This window comes from Sus scrofa, chromosome 15 (assembly GCF_054392235.1).
Source record: "Sus scrofa isolate SSC_HxYL_T2T_F1_AM1 chromosome 15, Sscrofa_HxYL_maternal_Yorkshire_Landrace_v2.0, whole genome shotgun sequence".
Classification (NCBI taxonomy): Eukaryota; Metazoa; Chordata; class Mammalia; order Artiodactyla; family Suidae; genus Sus; species Sus scrofa.
Window position 1 is genome coordinate 47612208 of NC_139397.1, and position 20470 is coordinate 47632677.

Sequence of the window (20470 nt, forward strand, 5' to 3'; positions counted from 1 at the left end):
TGATTGTGGTATCCTGAGTGAGTCAGGGCAGAGACAAGGCACCGGAGGGCATGCATCACTCATTTCAGCCTCTGTCCTGCATCTGCAGGGTTGCATTCTGTGCTGTCGCAGCAGGAGCAGAGCTGATGTTATGTGAACTAGATGTGGATGTGTTGGTAGCAGACAGGATTTTCCTGCAGCTCCCATGCCTGGCCCCTTAGCCCAGAGCTGCCGGGTCCTCCAACAGTGACATTTCCCTGCAGCTTGTGGTGTTGGTCTTGTCTTGTCTCCAAGCGACATCTGTGGCTCCCACATCCATCAGGGACCTGTCCCCGCGTGCTGTCCAATCTTCTGTGACCTTGGTTTGCAGTCACCTGCATCCTCTGACCTCTATTCTCTATTCTCAGGGAAACCGCGTCTGCCTCCTTCTGAGCGCACTGGTGGTGCCATCACACCTGCACACGCTCAGACGTGCTCACATGTACACAGTTGCATATCCCTGCACATTCACCATTACTCTCACCTGCCTCCTGCACCTCCAGCATCTCTCGAATGGAGGTGGCCTATGGTCCAGGTGACAGAAGACGGCCTAGTCCCCATACACCCTGGGTGGCTGATGTGTGGCCATCATCACTGCGGCTCAGAGCCCCCAGAAGGAGTCTGAAGGCTTGCAAATGCCACGATTCCTGTCTGGGTTCCAGTGGGCTCCTGTCCCCCCAGTCAGTGACTTTATAGACTTTATATAGACTCAGTGGGTCCCCTATCACTGATCGCAGACAGAGCTGAAATATCAGGAGAGAAGGTGGGGACCCACCTTCTGTGCTCTGCAGACTGTTACGTGGACGCCGTTGGAGTCATGGTTGAGCCACATGTGTAAGATCCTTGGTGGCTTCTGCCTTGTTGAACGAGGTCTAACTCTACCCGGGAGAGGCATTTTGGGTCAAATTCTATCCTCCATGCAGAGCATCTGGGGTAATACTGGTGTCATGTAAGGAGAACCACTTTCAAACAGAGAGTTGTCAAAATACCAATTTCATGTTCTCTGGAGCATGGAAATGTTTCCTGAATAGTTTTCTTGACTTTTAAACCAAGTTTCCCTTCATGTGCTGGTGATAGTGTCTTCCCACCGGAGATAGTGTCCCTGGAGCTTCTAAGACCAAGCAGCCCCCCAGGGTTTGCATCCTGGGGAGCAACCAGTGGCTCTTCTGGGCCCCCCAAATTTTGTTAGGATTTCAGGGCTGATTAGAGGCTTTGGATGAAAATGGGATCCTCACCCAGCCTCCTGAGTGAGCTTCACTCTCTGGACCCTGAACCCACACAGAGGACCCTGCAGTGGTCTGTGTGACACAAAGCAAAGGAGGCTTTCCTGCCCTGACAGCTAATGGGCCACAGAGCAAAGCGGTTTGTCTTAGTGTTCCACAGGTTAAAGGATGCGCTTGGCTGTAAAGCAAATGTGTTATCATCAATACAGAGAGGTTAGGGTCCCCATCCTCATCCTCATTGTGAGGAATTTGGACAAGGGGACATCCAGACGCTTATGCAGATGTCAAGGTCTGTGGTTCTGTGGACGCAAACACACCTGTTAGGAGAATTGAGGCCAGAGTTCCAGTGTGCGTGCTTCTGTGTGTGTGCGAACATAGCTTTGACTTTCCTGCACGTTTCCCTGTGCACTTTGGAGATGCAGAAAGCAGAACTGGAGGCTCCAGCTCCTCAGTTACATTTTCGGCATCTCCATCAACTGCCAACAGGTTGTGCTGTGGCGGGGGGGGGGGGGCATGTATTTTTGCAGAATCTTAGAGGAGATCCATGAAGCCTTTAGATGAGAGCTCTGGTCGCCGAGATGGTGAGTGATCCTCCCCAGGTCACTCAGTTCATTATCAGCAGAGTACTGGGAGGACCTAAACCTTCCCGTGTCCCTAGGTTAGGGGTCAGCGTCCTCGGAAGGCATGTGGAACATCCCTCCTTATCACGAGACGAATATCTAAGATGTTCCTCGTCCAGTGCTTTGAACTTTGGTAATCCTCTCATTTTGTAGAAATATACAAGTGTATTATTACCAAAAGGGGGCTAAACTTAAAGTATAAACCTTGATTTTTAGTACTTACAGAACATGGGAGTTCCCATTGTGGCTCAGTGGTCAAGAACGCAGCTAGTATCCATGAGGATACATGTTCAATCCCTGGCATCGCTCAGTGGGTAAAGGATCTGGCTTTGCTGTGGCTGTGGTGTAGGCCGGCAGCTGCAGCTCCGATTCGACCCCTAGCCTGGGAACTTCTGTATGCTGCAGGTACAGCCCTAAAAAGAAAAAAAAAAAAAAACCTGATAGAACTCTGAAATGTCCAATCAGATAACTTTGAGTCAATTGTGAAACAGAAACACCAGTGGCAGAACTTACTTGTGTTGTGGTGACTGCATAGATTACATACCTATTTGGGTACATTTTGTATAGTAAGATATAAATGCTCCTTAAACCTTCAAAATCAAGGCTTAGTAAGGATACAGTTGGTATAAAACCAGAAAACAGGGAAAGGGCTTCCTAGGCAATGTTTCCTAGGCAATGTTGCCTCGGTCAGAATTCTTCTGGAAATCAGGCTCTTATAATCTTATTACCTGGAGCATGCATCCTACCTCCTCCCTGGGCTGGGCCGGTTCACTGTCTGCTGACCTGCCTGCTGGTCAGCCTGCTGTCTGGCCCAGAGGGCAAAGTGGACTCCATGTCAGGGCTTGATCATCAGTGTTGAGGGAAAGCTCCAGGTGTGGTCCTTGCATTTGAGCTGAGAGATTTCCTAGAATTGGTCTCCCTCTGGCTGTCCGTTTCCTGGGTGGTACCTTTCCCTCCTCTCTGCTCCATTAGGAAAATTTCTGGACTCACTATCCTTTATCCACTGAATTGTAGTCAGAAAAATGACCCTCAACTGTGAGCCATTAGGTTTTTTAAAAATTACGGCGTTCCCGTATTTTGTGTGGGAGGATGTGTGGTTAATTACCCTCAGTGTCTGGCCAGCCTACCATGCTACTTGCTGTGAAGAGAAGCAAAGCAGAGGAAGGGGGTTGGAAAAATCATTTTCTGCCCTTTATCTTTGGGGCAGAGAGAAAGACGAGTACAGGAGCCGGGGGAGTGGGGTAAGCATTCTGTAGCCGGGCTCTGGCCATGTAAGGGGACCCCCATCCCTGGATCATTTATGTGGATTTTCCAAAAAGCACTATTGGGCATTGAGTGCCTGGAGGTTCCAGTGCCTTCAGGGCAAGGTTAGCAAATGCCAGGAATAGGGAGAGCGTGAAGGAGGTGGGAACAATCTTGCAGGTAGAGCAGACCGCCCAGCATGGAGTCCCATCCCATGTCTGAGAAGGTGGCGCGGGATCTGACTTACACATCGTCTTGAGTTAGTATAGCAATGACTGGATGGAAGGGTCAGGGATGTGGGAAGTCCCCTTAAGGAACATCTTCTTGGGGCCATCTGAGCTCCTTGATGCCATTGTCAAAGAGATTTGCAGATGCTTTCAGGGTGGCAAATGCTTATTTAATGAACCACTGTGTTCTGGAGTGAAATTGGGAGAGTTTGTGGCTGACGGATGTGGAATGTCTGGATGTGGATGCGGGATGGGGGAGGGGCCTCTGGCCACAAGCCTCCCACCCTCACGGCACAGACAGCTTTCCTTGGATCTGAGTGTGTTTTATTTTCTGCAGGAGCATCTGCTTCTCCACTCAAAATACTCTGCACCCCGGAAGGAATAAGGCTGCAGTGTTTCATGAAATATTTTATGGAAGAAATGAAAGTGAACTGGTATCACAAGTAAGTGGACCAGGGTTGTGGATGTGGCCGTGCCATTGACCGGGCGGTGCTGGGCTCACCGGCGCTTGTGGCTAAATCCTACGAGACTCTATAGATTTGGGAAATGATGATGGCCTTTGGCTTGGGGCGGAGACCGTCATGGAAATGGGGGGAGAAGGAGAAAGATAAAGAAGCACCTGAAGGTGCGGGAGGCGAGGTTGACAAAGGGGCTTTTCCCGGTGACGCACATGCCATCCAGAATCTAGCAGAGCTGATGGAGAAAGAATAGTCAGACCCCACCCTCCAGATGTCTAGTCGGTTGGTTTTCCCAAGGACTGATTCGAAAGAAAAGGACACAAACAAGCTGAATAAATGAAAAGAGGAAAGCAAACGAGATGAAACCCTACAAACATTGGGTTTTCCCATGTTTCATGTTTGCTGTTCTGTTGCCTGTTCAGGTGGTGTGTTCACTGTTAACACGCTCCAGACTTTCCCAGGGGTCACCACACATGGATGAGTGCCTGCCCCCTCAGCCCCTTGGGGTCTGCCCTTCCCACCCCTGCCAGGCTTGCAGCGTGAGTGTGAGGAAGCAGGGCGGAATCAGGTCACTGCCCACTAGGGCCTGGCCTCTGATGGACGACTTCAGATGGGGCAGGTGGGGCCGGGCCTCCGTGGCCGTTTCAGCTCTAACCTGAGGACACGGGCACCGTTTTGGGGCCACATTTTCAATGATGTCAATATATCAACGTCTTAGCTCCTCAATGGACTCTACCCCAGAGTGTCTGCCTCATGCTTTAGATGTTATTTCCCCTAATTAACATTTTACAAGGAAGACTCCGTGGTTATGATTATTTTACTTGTGGAAGACTTATTTAGGTGAAACTTCTCATGAGGAAACAGAAATGTCATTTTTTCTTTTTTTTTAGGGTCGCACATGCGGCATACGGGGGTTCCCAGGCTAGGGGTCAAATTGGAGCTGTTGCTGCTGGCCTATACCACAGCCACAGCAATGCCAGATCCGAGCCACATCTGCGACCTACACCACAGCGCACAGCAATGCTGGATCCTTAACCCACTGAGCGAGGCCAGGGATGGAACCTGCCTCCCCGTGGATACTAGTTGGGTTCGTTAACTGCTGAGCCACAACAGGAACTCCCAGGAAATAGAAATGCTTAAAGGACAAAAGTCCCAGGATTTTTTTCATATTGAAATTTGGACACCCTCTGCTGTTGGCTTAGCTGTCACGACCAGACTCATAAAATAAGATGTGCAGTCGTCTTAGTGCCTCTGTGCTTGGAACCAGGCCTTTCTGTCTTTGGGGAGCGTGGAGCCCTGTACCAGGTGGAGTCAGTGCAGACCCAAGCTAAGGGGTTTGTGGGGGAAGTGTCTTCTTGTAAAGGATTCCAATAATGGGACCTTTGAGATGGAAACTCTGGTGTATTTTTGTGGTGTGATTGTTTATAAGATTTATTTTTGAGGTCCAGTGAGTCAATCTCTACTTCCAGCTGGATCAAACCTTCCCATGGAGAAGAATGAATCACTTCCTTCTCTGTGCCTCTGTCACTACCTGCAGTACAGTCATCGTGCGTGGTTGTCATGAGTGCTCCAGCTTCCCTGTAAATGCTTTGAGTCCTTCCTTGACACAGACTGCTCCCCTCCAGCCCTGCCTCCTGGGAAGTGGCTCACTCTGTGCTGGGCACTGGGCATGCAGGGGTTAAACACACCACACCCCGTGGGAACGCACGCCCAGGCACGTGGGTGCACAGATGTTGTGTGAGCAGTTATATGTGGTAAACACTTAACATATGTGATTTCACTTACCCTTACAAAAGCCCTAGGAGTTCAGTATTAATACTCCCACTTTACAGATGTGGAAACTGAAGTTTAGAAAGAGGAACATAAATCATTTTGTTCAAAGTCCCACAACTAGTTAAGTGAAAGAGCAGGTATTAAACACTCATTGGTCTGATTCTGGCCACCACTGTGCTGAGGGCCGTCTAGCCTGGTGGAAGGAGACAGACAGACAGACTGAGAGATAAGGGCTCAGATTATGTGTCTGACTCCTCGATGAAGTTGTCTCAGATGAAATGATCCCTAGAGACCAACAGAGCAGAGCCAGGAATGTGTTGGAAATTTCCATGGACTCATAAACATGGCTTGTTTCCATGCTTTTTCTTCTCCAAACCAAAATTTCAACAAAACAAGTACTTCTTCAGGAAAGAATTACCTTTAGTTGTTAGTTGTTTTTTTACTACTTGACTCTTTTTTTGGGGGGAGGGCGCACCCAAGGCATATGGAAGTTCCCAGGCTAGGGGTCAAATTGGAACTGTAGCTGCTGGCCCACATCACAGCCACAGTGAAGCCAGATCCTCAACCCACTGAACAAGACCAGGGATTGAGCCCGAATCCGCATGTATACTAGTCAGATTCCTAACCCTCTGAGCCACAGTGGGAACTCCCTCCTTAACTCCTAAATACTAAATAGTATTAAATTCTATATTAAACTTTATTTTGCAGTTAAAGTCTACCACAGAAATATAACCAAAATTATATTTGACTATTACATCAGTTCTTATTAGACAAAATTGGGAAAATAGAGAATAATAGCATTTGTTGAAGGATAATCTGCTGTTTGAGGCTAAATGGCCCATTTAGCAGTCAGATGCCTAAGGGGGTCTTGGGGGAGATGGGTGCTGTGGGCCCCAACATTCTGTGTCCACAGGGGACAAGAAATCGATGAACGAGGGTGATTTTGTAAAATGTGGGCAGAAGCAAGGCCAGTTTTCTTTGACAAAAATGCTGAGTAAGGCATTCAGGGCCACTTAGAGGCCTGGCTAAAACCATTCTGGATGAGTTACAAGCAAGCAGAGTGGAACTCAGCAAAAATGTCCTTTTACAAAAGGATTTTCTTCTCTGGCTCAAAGATGAAATTACTATGTCATTTAGAAAGGGCTAGACCTCAAATCACTAAGTATTGACCACTGAGAACTTAGACGCATCTTGGCCACTGAAGACGCTGCAAGGCCTCTTTATATAAGAAAACAATTACAGCTACTTAATCCCAGAGGCGCCTGAAATCTCTGCCAAAGCCTTGAGCTCTTTGGGGGAGGGGAGACTCCCCTTCCCAGCCCCACGTCCCCTCTCCCAGCCCCCCCACCCCCACTGCAGTGACCAATCTCCTGGGCTTCTTTTGCACAAGTGAGCAGACACATGGAGGCTTTCTTATATCCTATTTTTCCTTACTTTAATGTAAGACGTTTTAAATTTAGTTGAGAAAGCAGTAATTTGATCATGTTTTGTGATTCAAGAATAAAACCAAGGAAGAGGTTTTGTCAGATTTGGTCCCTGTAAGTCCCCCGGACAATAACAGAGAATCCTTTCAACCCAAGGCTTGTCTAGGAGAGTAACAGGATAAGGAATTCGGTGCTGCCGGCGGCCGTGTTTTGCTACCAGGACTTGTTTGGCTTCTTCGAGGTTGACCAGTTCAGAGGAAGCAGGGGTCCGAGAAGGGCGCAGGGTGGCGGTGTGTGGTTTGGCTTTTTGTGGCTTCCCCCTGCTCCGAGGCATGTCTATAACCCTTTGTCACTGCTGAGTTGAGGCTGAGTGTAATTCTCCTTTTGTGGCTGGATTATTTCCCTCAATGCAGTGTCCTCAAGGTCCATCCATGTTGCAGCCTGTGTCAGAATTTCCTCCCTTTTTAAGGCTCAACAATATTCTACTGTGTGGATGGACTGCAGTTGTTTGTCTGTTGATGGTCCCAGCTTCTGGCTATCGTGAGTAACGCTGTTATGAACACGGGTATCCAAATGTTTGTTCGAGTCCCTGCTTTCAATTCTTTTCGGTGTATATCCAGAGTGCAACCACTGGATCATATAGTGATTCTATTTTTAATGTTTTCAGCAGAAAAACGCCATCCTCTGTAGCGTATCTGATAGTCTATGATATGTGGCCAACAGGCGGGTGTTAAATCACAGTGTATCTTTAAAATGAAGCATCGGATTTGGTTTTTTGGAAGGTTTTCAGAGCTGAGCTAATGATGTAGTTAATAAATGTATAACATCCAGAAAAATCTGTGGTGGCATCAGGTCTAGCAAGCTAGAGGCGCCCACTGAAATGTATAACATCCAGAAAAATCTGTGGTGGCATCAGGTCTAGCAAGCTAGAGGCGCCCACTGAAACATGTGTCTGATCATCCCAGAGGCACCTCTCGTGTAACAGCTTCTGAATTGAAATGTGTTCCTGTGGCTTTTAAAGGGATGCTAAGATTGCATCGAGTGAGCACATGAGGATTGGAGGGAGTGAGGAGATGGCCTGGCTGCAGATCTGTGAGCCCACCGAGAAGGATAAAGGCAAATACACTTTTGAGATTTTTGACGGCAAAAATAACCATCAACGCTCACTGGACCTATCCGGTCAAGGTAAGGCCATTGTTCTCTAGGACCTAATAATTTTTTTTTTATTTTTATTTTCCCACTGTACAGCAAGGGGGTCAGGTTATCCTTAGATGTATACATTGCAGTTACAGTTTTTCCCCCACCCTTTCTTCTGTTGCGACATGAGTATCTAGACATAGTTCTCAATGCTATTCAGCAGAATCTCCTTGTAAATCTATTCTAGGTTGTGTCTGATAAGCCCAAGCTCCCAATCCCTCCCACTCCCTCCCCCTCCCATCAGGCAACCACAAGTCTCTTCTCCAAGTCCATGATTTTCTTTTCTGAGGAGATGTTCATTTGTGCTGGATATTAGATTCCAGTTATAAGTGATATCATATGGTATTTGTCTTTGTCTTTCTGGCTCATTTCACTCAGTATGAGATTCTCTAGTTCCAGCCATGTTGCTGCAAATGGCATTATGTCATCCTTTTTTATGGCTGAGTAGTATTCCATTGTGTATATATACCACATCTTCCGAATCCAATCATCTGTCGATGGACATTTGGATTGTTTCCATGTCCTGGCTATTGTGAATAGTGCTGCTATGAACATGCGGGTGCATGTGTCTCTTTTAAGTAGAGCTTTGTCCGGATAGATGCCCAAGAGTGGGATTGCAGGGTAGGACCTAATAATTTTGTACTCAGTGATTCCCTTAGTGATTGAGGAAGACCATCTGATTCTATGATTTCCATTCAGAGATTACTTCTGAATCACCACTTTATTCCTTGGCTCTTGGTCAGTTTTCATTAAGCAAACCCACGGGCAGCGGAGCAGCCAAGTAGAATGACTAAATGCTGAATACATCGAAGTGGTTAATAATGTATGAAATATTTCTTTGCAGCTTTTGATGAAGCATTTGCAGAATTCCAGCAGCTCAAGTAAGATTTGCATGTCTGATTATTACTCTTCCATCTGGGGTACAGTTGATGTGGTGTCATTGTGACTGAGTGGGGACATCTCAGGATGCCTTGCTGGCCCAGGGAAAATGATGCTCCTAGGAAATGGGATGAGAATGGCAATTTAAGTCATGGGATATGTAGAAGAAGACATTCTTCTAAACTATAAATGTATCTATAAATTAATTTTAGAGTTACCATCACCCTGGGTTAATTTAAATGATTAAAATGCTGAATTTCTGAACTAGTTATAATTATAGCAACACATCCCACAGAGCCATTTTTTAAATGTTATATATTTAGGTTCTTTTTAAAGACTTTACGTTTTTAGGGCAGTTTTAGGTTCCCAGCAAGAGTAAGTTGAAGGTACAGAAAATTCCCCTATGCTCCTTTACCCACATGCTCAGCCTCCCCCCCACCAGCATCCCCCCCACCAGATGGTCCCTGTGGTACCATCAATGACCCTACATGGACACGTCATCATCATCCAGAGTCCATGGTTTGCAATGGGTTCACGCTTGGTGTTGGATATTCTGTGGGTTTGGACAAATGTATATAGTGACATGTATCCACTGTTACAGTGTCTTACAAAAAAGTTTCATGGCCCTAAAAATCCCCTGTGCCCACCAGTCATCTCTCCCTCCCCAAGGGAGAGGGGCAGCCACTCATCGTCTTACCTAGTCTTGCCTTTTCCAGAATGTCACGTACAGTTGACCCTGGGACGACACTGGTTTTGAACTTCCTGGCTCCACTTATACGTGATTTTTTTTTTTTTTTGGTGGTAAATACAACAGTGTGGCCTGCAGTGGGTTGAATCTGCGAATGGGGAGCCATGGGTGTTGAGGGCCAGCTGTAAGTTCCGCGAGAATTTTCCTAAGCCTGGCATTGTTTAAGGGTCCACTGTTGGACCCTTAAACACAGTCTGCAGCCTTTTCAGACCAGCTTCTTTCACTTAGTGAGATACACCTAATCATTTGCCAAGTCTTTTCATGGCTTGTTAGCTCATTTCTTTTGAGTGCTGAATTATTATTATTATTATTATTATTATTATTATTATTATCCCATTGTTCAGAGCAACTTTTTAAAGAATCACGGGGGACTTCTAAACATGTATGTAAATTTTGGAGCATCCCAAACCGAGAATGCTTGTTGTCCCAGAGTAGGTTATTCAGTAAATGAATGAATGGATGACTAAGGTAAATGAGAAACCACTGTTTTTAAACATGTCTAAAAATCTCCACTACAACCTGGTGAATCTGGTGAAAAAAGAGTCTGAATGGTAAACTTTGCTGTGGGTTTTAGCAAACTGGAAGACAGGGCACCCCCTTCCCAGACAGGAGGTGCGGGGATGTCAGGGAAAGTCACACTGGAGGTCCTCAGACCCCGTGACCTGAATGTGCTCTTCCTTTGGCGTCATCGCTTGCAAACTTCTCAAATATGTGATCTCTGGTTGACAGCACTTTCTCACAACTCTTTCATTCTCTCCTCTCTGCCCCTTTGAATTTTTAGGGCAGCTGCTTTTGCAGAGAAAAGTAAGTAATGTTAGATAATCGCAAGCACAACATATTAACTTGGGGGGAACAAAAGGGTCCGTGCTTTAGACCGTTCACTCCATGCATTAAGTAATAAGCAGCAAATCGTCTTGCCTGCTTGGAAACCCTCACAGTATCCATACCCACCTGCTGCTTGCACCCCCCCCCCATCCCCTGCTCCCTGCCTGACCCTTTCTAGCCCCCTCTCCCTCCCCTTCTGGCCTCCTTTCCATCTTCCACTCTCCACCACCTGCTCTGTGTTTCTGCTGTGAGCTGGCCGGTCAGCAGTCACCAGAGGAGACGCAGGACAGGCTCAGGAAGGCCACCTTGTTATGCTCCCATGTCCTGGGACAGGGCCATGAGGGGAAGTGCTAGGGGTTGGGGTCAGTGGGGGGGAGGCAGAAGGCAGAACATGGGTGGGTTGAGGCCCCAGCCTTTACTGGGGTCTCCAAGGGACATGTAGGGCAGGGGAACATGTAAGACCGACTAGTTTTAATGGTTTTGTTGGGCTCTGGGCTCAAGCTGCCTGGCACCTGCCCTGGGGGATTCATTCGGGCAGAGGAATGTCACCTCTCAGGAGGAAGGAGGGGCGGGGGAGGCCTGGCCTGGCTGGTGGTTGGCATGTGTCATTGGGGGGCTGCTGGTTGGGAGGGATGGTCCCACCCCAGCCAGGAGGTTTAAGATGTCAGAACATCACAACTGGCAGAAAACTACAAACTACACATATCCCACACCGCCCTGCACAACCCCCTCTGCCGACGCCAGGCCCCAGCTTCCTGGTGAATCTCAGAGGACATGCTTTGCCTGGGTTCAGTCCGCGGTGGAATCCTCGTCCTCAGAGCCCTGCTCATAGCCTGCTCTTCCTCTAGAGTGTTTCACGACCCCCTACTACCTGCGGGGTCACTTACATCCCCCTCCCCTGGGCCTTGTCCCGGGTCCCCACTGCTGGGCCTTGTCCTGGGTCATCTCCCAGGAAAGCACAGCCCCTCAAGCTCGGTTCCTGCCCCTCGTGCTCAGCCTGGAGCCTGACCCACAGGAACGTCCTATGGCCAGTTTTCTCATCCCGGTTGCTCTCCTGTTGTAGATCGTGGCAAGGTGATTGGTGGCTTACCTGACGTGGTGACCATAATGGAAGGCAAGGTAGGAGCAGGCCAGGGATGTGGTGTGGATGGCGGTGGGGGCTCTATAGCGGGCCCAGCGCAGGGACTGGGGGGTGAGGGGGTGACCATGTGCTGCTCGGCCTCCAGTGCATCCCGAGTCCCTGTCACTCTGATGGCCCCAGGCTGCCTCTGAGGACCCTGAGTCCTCAAGGGACAAAGTAGTTTAACCTTCCGAATCCTTTACGATCATGGGAAGCTTTATGATCACGTGAGATCTGGAACACGTTGCACATCTCTGAGGCACCTGATGTTCCCAGCCCTGGGTGCCCACCTGGCTCTGATACCAGGTGTCCTGGGGCCATTCAAGTGTGTAACTGAAGGGGTAGGTGGGCCACACCCACATGACCCACCCCCACTGCACCCCATGGAAGGTGGGAGGCACCTTGTTGAGTGTGAAGTAAGAAAAAAACCTCTGCTCCAGTTTTCAAGGTCATTTTGGGATGTATAATGGAAATGATTTATTGGAATTTTAATCCGTCACCTGTCAGTGGAATTACTGATATCTAATTGGTACTTCTCTGGGCGCTTGAGTGGTTCCATCTCAGTGTCATGGGGACATAGATACTTGAGAGAATTTTTATGAGGCTAAAATACAAAAATTCATAGCCCTTTTCTTTAGCAGTTAAAGAAAGCCTGGGAGCTGTGGCTGGTGGTCATGGACTGAGAATTGGCACCAGTTTGCTTTTATCCTGGGGGCTGAAAGCATGTTTTCTTATGTGTCCACAGTGTTTTTTACCATAAGACAATATGGCCTCTGATTTTCCAGAGCAACCGGTCAAGTGAATCCATAAGTCTGACTATAAAGGAAATATAGAAACAGCCTAAAACTATTTACTGGAAAACATAGAAGTTGAAAACCTTCACATTCTTTAATCAACTTACACTATAGATTAAACCTGGGAATAAATATAAAAGATTACTATTGATTTTTCTCACAAGCTCTCCCATGACACTGTGAACCTCCTTGCCTCTCTCTCCTTTTGGCTTCCTGGTGTCTAGTATGGTGCCTACATATATAAAGAGCATGTTGATTAATAAAGATGTGAAGGGCAGGTAAACATCTGAGTGGGCAGAGGGCCCATCCTGCTCAGAGGCCGCCTGGCTTTTCTTTCTCTAACTTCCCCTCTCTGCCCACCCTCCCCACCAAAGACCTTGAACCTGACCTGCACGGTGTTCGGGAACCCTGACCCGGAAGTGGTGTGGTTCAAGAACGACAAGGACATTGAGCTGAGTGAACACTTCTCAGTCAAGGTGGAGCAGGCCAAGTACGTCAGCATGACCATCAAGGGCGTGACCTCTGAGGACTCGGGCAAGTACAGCATCCACGTGAAGAACAAGTACGGGGGTGAGAAGATCGACGTGACCGTGAGCGTCTACAAGCACGGGGAGGAGATCCCTGACGTGGTGCTCCCTCAGCAGGCCAAGCCCAAGCTCATCCCCGCGTCTGCCTCTGAGTGAGGGCCGATCTGGAGCCAGACGGCGTCCAGCCCGTGACAAGGGCCTGTGACCTTGCGTTCGGCTGGTAGTCCATCATGAGTTACGGTTTTAATCGCGGCCTTTGGCTGTTAGTAGCTTCTGTCTTTCTGAGGGGAAAATTTGAGTGTTCTCAGGAGGCTGGGCAGCTGCATCTGCAGGTGCCTGCGGGTGGGTTGGAGGAGAGCTGACCTTTCTTTGGGCTTTGCGGGGTGCTGTCCATACTGGGGTCGTGTGCTCTGGTGTGAAGGTCTAGTGCCTCTGACGTGCCGCTGGGGGAGCCGTGAGCCTGTGTGCCTCCTTATTCTCTGCTTTCTCTTGCTTCAGACGAATAAAACTTTAAAAGGCAACTTTTGGTGGCTCTTCTGTGCCAACTCCTTCCCAACATACTTGCCTGCTCTCTCCTGGCTTGTTTAATGACGGGACACGGTACAACCTTACAGCTGAGCCGACGGGTGACACGCCCCAAGCCAGGAGCCAGGGGGACCAGACCCCCGACACAGCTGCCCCCTGCAGCTTCCCCAGCAGGGCGTGGGGACAGGGCTACTGGGCTGGCCAGGAGAGGCACCCACGGATCAGAATTCCTAGGAAGGTAATGTTCTCTACGGGCCTAGGAATGTCCACTGGGTGTAACATCTCTGTAGGAAAAACATGAGGCCTAGATGGCCATGTTCTTTTGAGTGGGCTAATTAAGGCATTTCTAAGGGGAGTAAACCCTCATTTGAAACATAGCAGTCATTGTCATGGGGAAAGGATGAAACTTGGCAGATCACAGAAGGTCTCTTGGTGAAGATTTTGAACCTGTTTAGGATGAACATATCCTTTCTTTGAAACCTGTCCTGCCTCTGAAACCTATGCAGTGTTAACACATCCATCATACCTCAGTAAACTTAGGGGAAAAGGTTCATGTTAACTTGTTCAGCTCTCACGGGAAATATGCAGATTTTGTATCTTCAAAAGTGAACATTGGAGTTCCTGTTGTGGCTCAGCAGAAATGAATCTGACTAGCATCCATGAGGATGCAGGTTCTATTCCTGGCCTTGCTCAGCAGGTTAAGGATCCAGCGTTGCCGTGCGCTGTGGTGTAGGTCGCAGACGCGGCTCAGATCCGGTGTTGCTGTGGCTGTGGTGCAGGCCGGCAGCTGTAGCTTGGATTCGACCTCAGCCTGGGAACCTCCATGTGCTGCGGGTATGGCCCTAAAAAGACAAAAAAAAAAGATTAGAAAACAAGGTGAATATTATTTTTTTAGGTTTTTTTTTTTTTTTACATTTTATCTTATTATTATTTTTTAAAGAATCTTATTACAGTTAATTTACAATGTTCCTTCAATTTCTGCTGTACATCAGTGACTCAGTCATACATACATACACATACATTCTTTTTTTTATACTGTCTTCCACTATGTCAAATACGATTTTTAAGAGATAATTTTGACACCTCTTCGTTCAGGTCTACCCCTTGGCCCCCAGGCCAAAATGAGGTTGTGTGAGCTGAGAAAGTGAGCTGGAGATTCTTTTCTCAGAATTCTGTTTTTCCAAGCATCAGAAGGGCATTTTGGCCAAGGCAGAGCTTCTTGCAGGCAGAGCGCCCAGGATCAGGGAGGTCCTGCTTATTTTGTAGGATTCCGTAACTCCCCTCCCCTCAAATGAATCCTGAACATCTAACACTGCAGATGAGTGAGGGGAACGTATGCCCTTCCTAAAAGCATCTGCGACTTCCTCTAGCCAGTAAACATGAAATTGAAGCCCAGTCCTTACGCTGCATCCCAGCTGCATCTCTGTTTGCAAGAAATGAGGACTGTTCTGGATATTTCCATCCATGGCAGACACTGTGATAACAGCCATTGGCAGGGCTTGAATTTAATACGCCTGCCTCATCCAGAGGGTGACAAATGTCTGCTTTCAATAAACATGCGTTTTTTTCTAGGAACGGTTTTGACCCAGGTGTGCAGTGGGAATCCACATGTGCACATTAATGACTTAGAAAATGTACAACTGCTGAGTGGATCAAGAAATTACATTTCATAAAGTGCCCCTGCATTAATGAAACAAACGAGAAGATGCATATTTGTGACAGAAGGGACTATGGCTGTTTCATTAGTGAGTGGATATTTATGAAAGTGGTCGTAAAAAAAAATTGATTCACACTTAAAAAAAAAAAGAAACTAAATGAAGGTAAGACTGTGTGTATCTCAAGAGAGGAAAGTCCATATCGGGAGAGCTAAGGCTTTGTTTCCACATCACAGAAAGTGGTTTCTCACATTTGGGGTTCTAGACTGGCGCTGACACGCAGGGTTCTGTTAAGACGGGTTTGTTTCCAGCAAGTGGAGGAGGTGAGTTAGGAGCATGATCAGGGACAGAGGGGGTCGAGTGCTTAGTATTCTCAGATTTCATGGTCAGAGGTCAGACAGTGTGGTTCTCCTGCTTTTCTCCAGGACACTGGGAATCGAGGCCTTGCAGGCGAACTTGGTCCAGTCTCACTGCAGAGGCTGGGACAGCAGGTCCCAAGCAGGTAGCCAGGCAGCGTGAGAAGAAGGTCCTGCCACTGGAGTCCTGTCCATAGGGCCCGTGGCTGGTATACTCTTTAGAAGTGTCAGCTCTGACTGAGCCCTCAGGCTGCCCCTGACTCGCGCCTTGGACTCACTTTCTGGCCTCTTGCCCGCCTCACCGCCCAGACCCAGGAGCCCACTCAAGACGTGACCCCCAGGAGTACAGGGCCCCACCCCTCGGTCCTTGTGGGGATTCGGGTGCCCCACCGGTGAGCACCCAGTGGCAACCAGAGCCCCGCCACAGGGAACAGCTGCCCTTGTAGCCTGCGGGATGTTTAGGTGGACTGACGGACAGTCAGTTTATTCTTCAGGATAAGGGTCCCTCTTCTTCCTCTCCTGCCTCCCACCCATGTCCCTGTTTCATTTCCTGGCCCCTCTGTACTAAGGGGGCCACAGGACCCAGGGGCCTGACTGCTGTTCAGATGCCAGCTCTGCTGTCCACACCATCGGCGTTAGGAATATCACTGGCTCTGTGCTCAGTCCCCAGCTGTAAGTGTGGACAACCGTTGGCCTGTCCCCCAGGCTCCATGTGGAAGCTTGGTGTTCCCACTATGAGCACAGACAGGTGCCCAGGTCAGGGTCTGGAACACAGCCTGGGCTGCAGCGTGTCGCTACGATAATGGCCGTCATAACTAGTGTGATTACTTAATACTTACTATTTAACCCAGATTATCTGCCTCTTGATTTGTTTTCTCTTTGTCCTCATCCACACTTTGTGGCTTTTTCTCAGCCATCTTTGTGGTGATTTCATTTACAACCTGAGGCCGTTCTTCATGGTTTATCTTCCAGGACATTTTAACATGGAGTCCGGCACCTCCCCAGCCTTGACCGGGTGGGGCTGAGGGGCTGCTGGAGGATGCCCTCCTTTCTGTCCTCGAGCTTCCTAAGCATTCACATCTAGACTAAGGCTGTAGGGGAGCTGCCAGGAGGTGCCTTTGCTGCCCTAGCAGTAAAAAGGGAAACTCTGGATACACTAGTGGTGGTGTTTAAATAAGAAGGCTGGGCAAACATGCTTTGCCATCACGGACTTTCGGAAGAGGGGCAAGTGACACTTAAGACTCCGGTATCGGAGTTCCCGTCGTGGCGCAGTGGATAACGAATCCGACTAGGAACCATGAGGTTGCGGGTTTGGTTCCTGCCCTTGCTCAGTGGGTTAACGATCCGGCGTTGCGGTGAGCTGTGGTGTAGGTTGCAGATGCGGCTCGGATCCTGCGTTGCTGTGGCTCTGGCGTAGGCCGGTGGCTGCAGTTCCGATCGACCCCTAGCCTAGGAACCTCCATATGCCGTGGGAGCGGCCCAAAGAAATAGCAAAAAGACACACACACACACACAAAAAGACTCCGGTATAGGAGTTCCCATCATGGCGCAGTGGAAATAAATCCTACTAGGAACCATGAAGTTGTGGGTTCGATTCCTGGTCTCGCTCAGCTTTGCCATGAGCTGCGGTGTATGTCGCAGATGTGGCTCGGTTCTGGCGTGGCTGGGGCTCTGGTGTAGGCTGGCAGCTACAGCTCCGATTCGACCCCTAGCCTGGGAACCTCCATATGCTGTGGGTGCAGCCCTAAAAAAAAAGACAAAAAGACAAAAAAAAAAAAAAAAAAAAAGACTCCAGTATAAAGTGGACATACACACAACCTCACCTCCACTGCAAACACAAGACACAGGACGGGGCTCAGCCTCACATACCGGCCTGGCTATATGTCGTTTCTCCAGGCCCGCCAGCAATGCTACAGCAGCTCACCTGTCCTTTGGCTTCTCCAGCCACAGCTTGGCCACCTATGTGCAGCTTGACCGGAGGGTGGCTGGTCACTTAAGAAGACAGGTAGGGCTGAAAGGCTGGGCTGGGCTTTCTGCAGGGTTTTTATAAAAGTATTTGCTTCCCTCGAATCCCTTCTGATGTGCACCTCGTTTGTCAGACAAGGTGGTATAACAGCCTTTCCAAGGCCAGCTTTCCAGCAGCTTTGGGTTTCAAGCTCAAATGAGCACTGGTGGCTTTAAACAGTGTCCTTTGTCCTCACTGCAAATCTGCCCCAGACCCAGGCCATTCAGCCCCTTTCCTGTGCTGCACTCTCTGCTGTTAGCCGCAGCTCTCACCTGGAGTCAAGTTAGAGATACCAGTCCTCAGCCTCGAGGAAAACCCTTCATGCTCTGTTATGAGGCAGAGGAAGTCCTTCCAGGGGCTTGTGTGCCGGGCCCTGAAGCCTCTAGGTGGCACTGGGAGACCAGGTACCCAGAGTCCGCCTGTGGCCACACCAGATCCATCTCTTTGATGCAAACACATCACTTAGTGAATGGGAGATTATTAAAGGCATTATACTTACCCCAGTGACAAGGACAGGTCCGGCAAATTACTGTTTCTAGGAAATAGCAGGTCATTTTGAGGCAATAGCATAGCCTCTTAATCTTCACATGATACACATTAGAAGGAATAAAACATACCTTGTGAGATATTACAAGGCTCTTATTACATCAGGGAAGTCATAAAAATATGTGATCTATCTATACATTAAGTTTGGGGTATGAATTTTAACTATTCCATGTTTCAAAAAGGCATGTCAAACGCAGCAGGCTCCTTCATTTTTCAAAGCAGTAAATTACAGCCTTGGAAGTTTTCACATTAAACATATGATGGTGCAGGGCTCTCGGTGGGGGTATAGGATCTGAACAGGCAGGTTTCTCGATCTCTGGGGAGCTGTGTTCACGCACTGTGTCCTTGTTTGTCCTTGAATATTTTTTCAATGGTTGTTTTGCTTCTTGATTTTTAAAAAGATACCGCGGGGCAGGTGTGGGCCGGCTGGGCGGATGCACAAGCGCTGCAGGAGGAGTGGCAGCATCTGGGCACCAGCAGGGTTGTTGGGGGTTCAGGGACTGCTCGTCCACCCAGGCTGTTCATGCTTTTGGCTTTGTTCCCATTGCCTAATCCAACAACTGAGAGCGTTTAAAGAAACAGGTCACCACTTGGTAAAGGACGGCCAACCCAGAGCACACCAGGTGAGAAATAGAGAAGCAGGTCACCTTTGAGCCCACCTACCACCCGCAGAAACCCAGCTCAGAAGGGATGGAGCACACCAGAGGGTCAGCAGAGCGTTTACTTGCCCGGCAGTGTCAGGACCAAGGGGACAAAGGGGCTACAGAGTACCTGGAATCCAGGTACGAATCTGAGCATTCGGGTGCCAGACAGCTCAGCCCTCTGGCTGAGCGGAGGCGGAGCCTAGGGGCCAGACCTACTCCAGCCGGTGGGTGGGGGCCTCCTCCAGGAGGTGGGCGTGGCCTGTTTTAAAGTGGGCGGCACCTGCTCCTGCAGGTGGGTCTAGGCGTGATGCTTACCATACCAGGTGGCCTGGACCTTGGGGTCTCCCGCAGTGGGAGGACTGGACCTCTGCCCCTTCAACACAGGCCTCAAGGCTGTCACCTAGTGGCTAGAGTGGTTGTTTTTTAGATGCCCCTTTTTTTTTGCTGAATGGAAGAAATGCGCAGGAATCTGCTTCCATGTTTTCACTTTTAAAGATTGAGAAGAAAAAAAAGAACAGTGCTCCTGTTTGTCACCGAGGCCACCTAAGTAAAGGGATGCTTTTTAACTATTTCCCACCCCTCCACCGTTGCTACCTGCCTTATGAAAACGTGATCTGTCCGGCCTCCCTCCAAGTCTCCAGATCCCGTTCACTCCCTTGCTCTGCCCTGGGGCCAGCGGGCCTCACGCTCCTCCACCCCAGGTCAGTGCACACGATCATGCTCACTGGACATTTGCATAAAGCAATAAAGGGCGAGGACTTTGTATTTTTTCCAGTTCATTCTTGAGCCTGAGCTCCGGTGCATCTCGGTCATCTTCCCAGGTGGGGAAGCCGGGCCAGTATTTCCAGCTCTGTCTCTTCTGGGAGCCCCTCTGCTTGTGCCACCAGGGACTTCACAGTCTTTTAAAAGGAAAAAAAACAAATCAGTAACAGCACTTCTGGGTAGGAGGCATCTTTCCCATTATCCTTGGTTGCTGTGTTTCTCAAGCAGGCAGCCTCAGGGCTCGTTTATATAAAACCGGCTTGTGAAGTTGTGTTTTAAGTACGTTGTGGCTTTGAGGGTAAAGCTGGGGAGGGCACTCGGGCACCCCGGTTCCTTCCTCCCGATGTGCTTGCGGCCCTCCAGGTAATTTTAAGCAATGTCCTAGGCCACAAACATGGTTTCTCGCCTTGTTGTCTGCCCCAAGCTTTCTTGAACACCGAGATGTGTCTGAGACAGGACTTAAGGATGAGTGGCATTTTCTGCAGAGTTTTTTTTTTTTTCTAAATGGCAGCACCTTCAGCATATGGATGTTCACAGGCCAGGGACTGAATCCGAGCCTCAGCTGGATCCTTTAACTCACTGTGCTGGGCCAGGGACTGAACCCACACCTCTGCAGCGACCTGAGCTGCTGCAGTTGGATTCCTGCAGTTCCTTGGTGGGAACTCCAAGAAATTGTTTTAATTTATTAAATGTTATGCTCTTTAACTAAATGATTTCACCTGTTAGTCAGTCTCTGTTTTGGTGTTTACTTCATGATGATGGGTACCATTTTTTGAAAGGCTCTCTCTTCCTGAAGCTGTGATATATTCCACGGTGGAGAGCTGGCATTCTGTGAGAGGCAGATAACACAGGGCAGTGGGAATATCTCATCGTATTTAATCCACATTCCCCTTTCCCGTCCT

General features: G+C 48.8%; 1 protein-coding gene across 2 annotated transcripts in view; it reads left to right on the plus strand.

Moving 5' to 3' along the window:
* Nucleotides 1-13596, plus strand: part of MYOM2 (myomesin 2) — a 77537-nt gene extending 63941 nt beyond the window's left edge. Inside the window, exons 32-37 of one of the 2 annotated variants that reach the window (XR_014829728.1) lie at nucleotides 3668-7837; nucleotides 7902-8170; nucleotides 9027-9063; nucleotides 10591-10613; nucleotides 11698-11753; nucleotides 12923-13596. Coding sequence is in view for 1 of the 2 variants with exons in the window: in XM_021075902.2 (XP_020931561.2) it covers nucleotides 3668-3773; nucleotides 8007-8170; nucleotides 9027-9063; nucleotides 10591-10613; nucleotides 11698-11753; nucleotides 12923-13231 (695 nt within the window). In the remaining variant the exon portion in view is untranslated. The remainder of the gene's footprint in view (nucleotides 1-3667; nucleotides 7838-7901; nucleotides 8171-9026; nucleotides 9064-10590; nucleotides 10614-11697; nucleotides 11754-12922) is intronic. The other variant, XM_021075902.2, reaches the window with a different exon arrangement.
* The last annotated feature ends 6874 nt before the right edge of the window (nucleotides 13597-20470 follow it).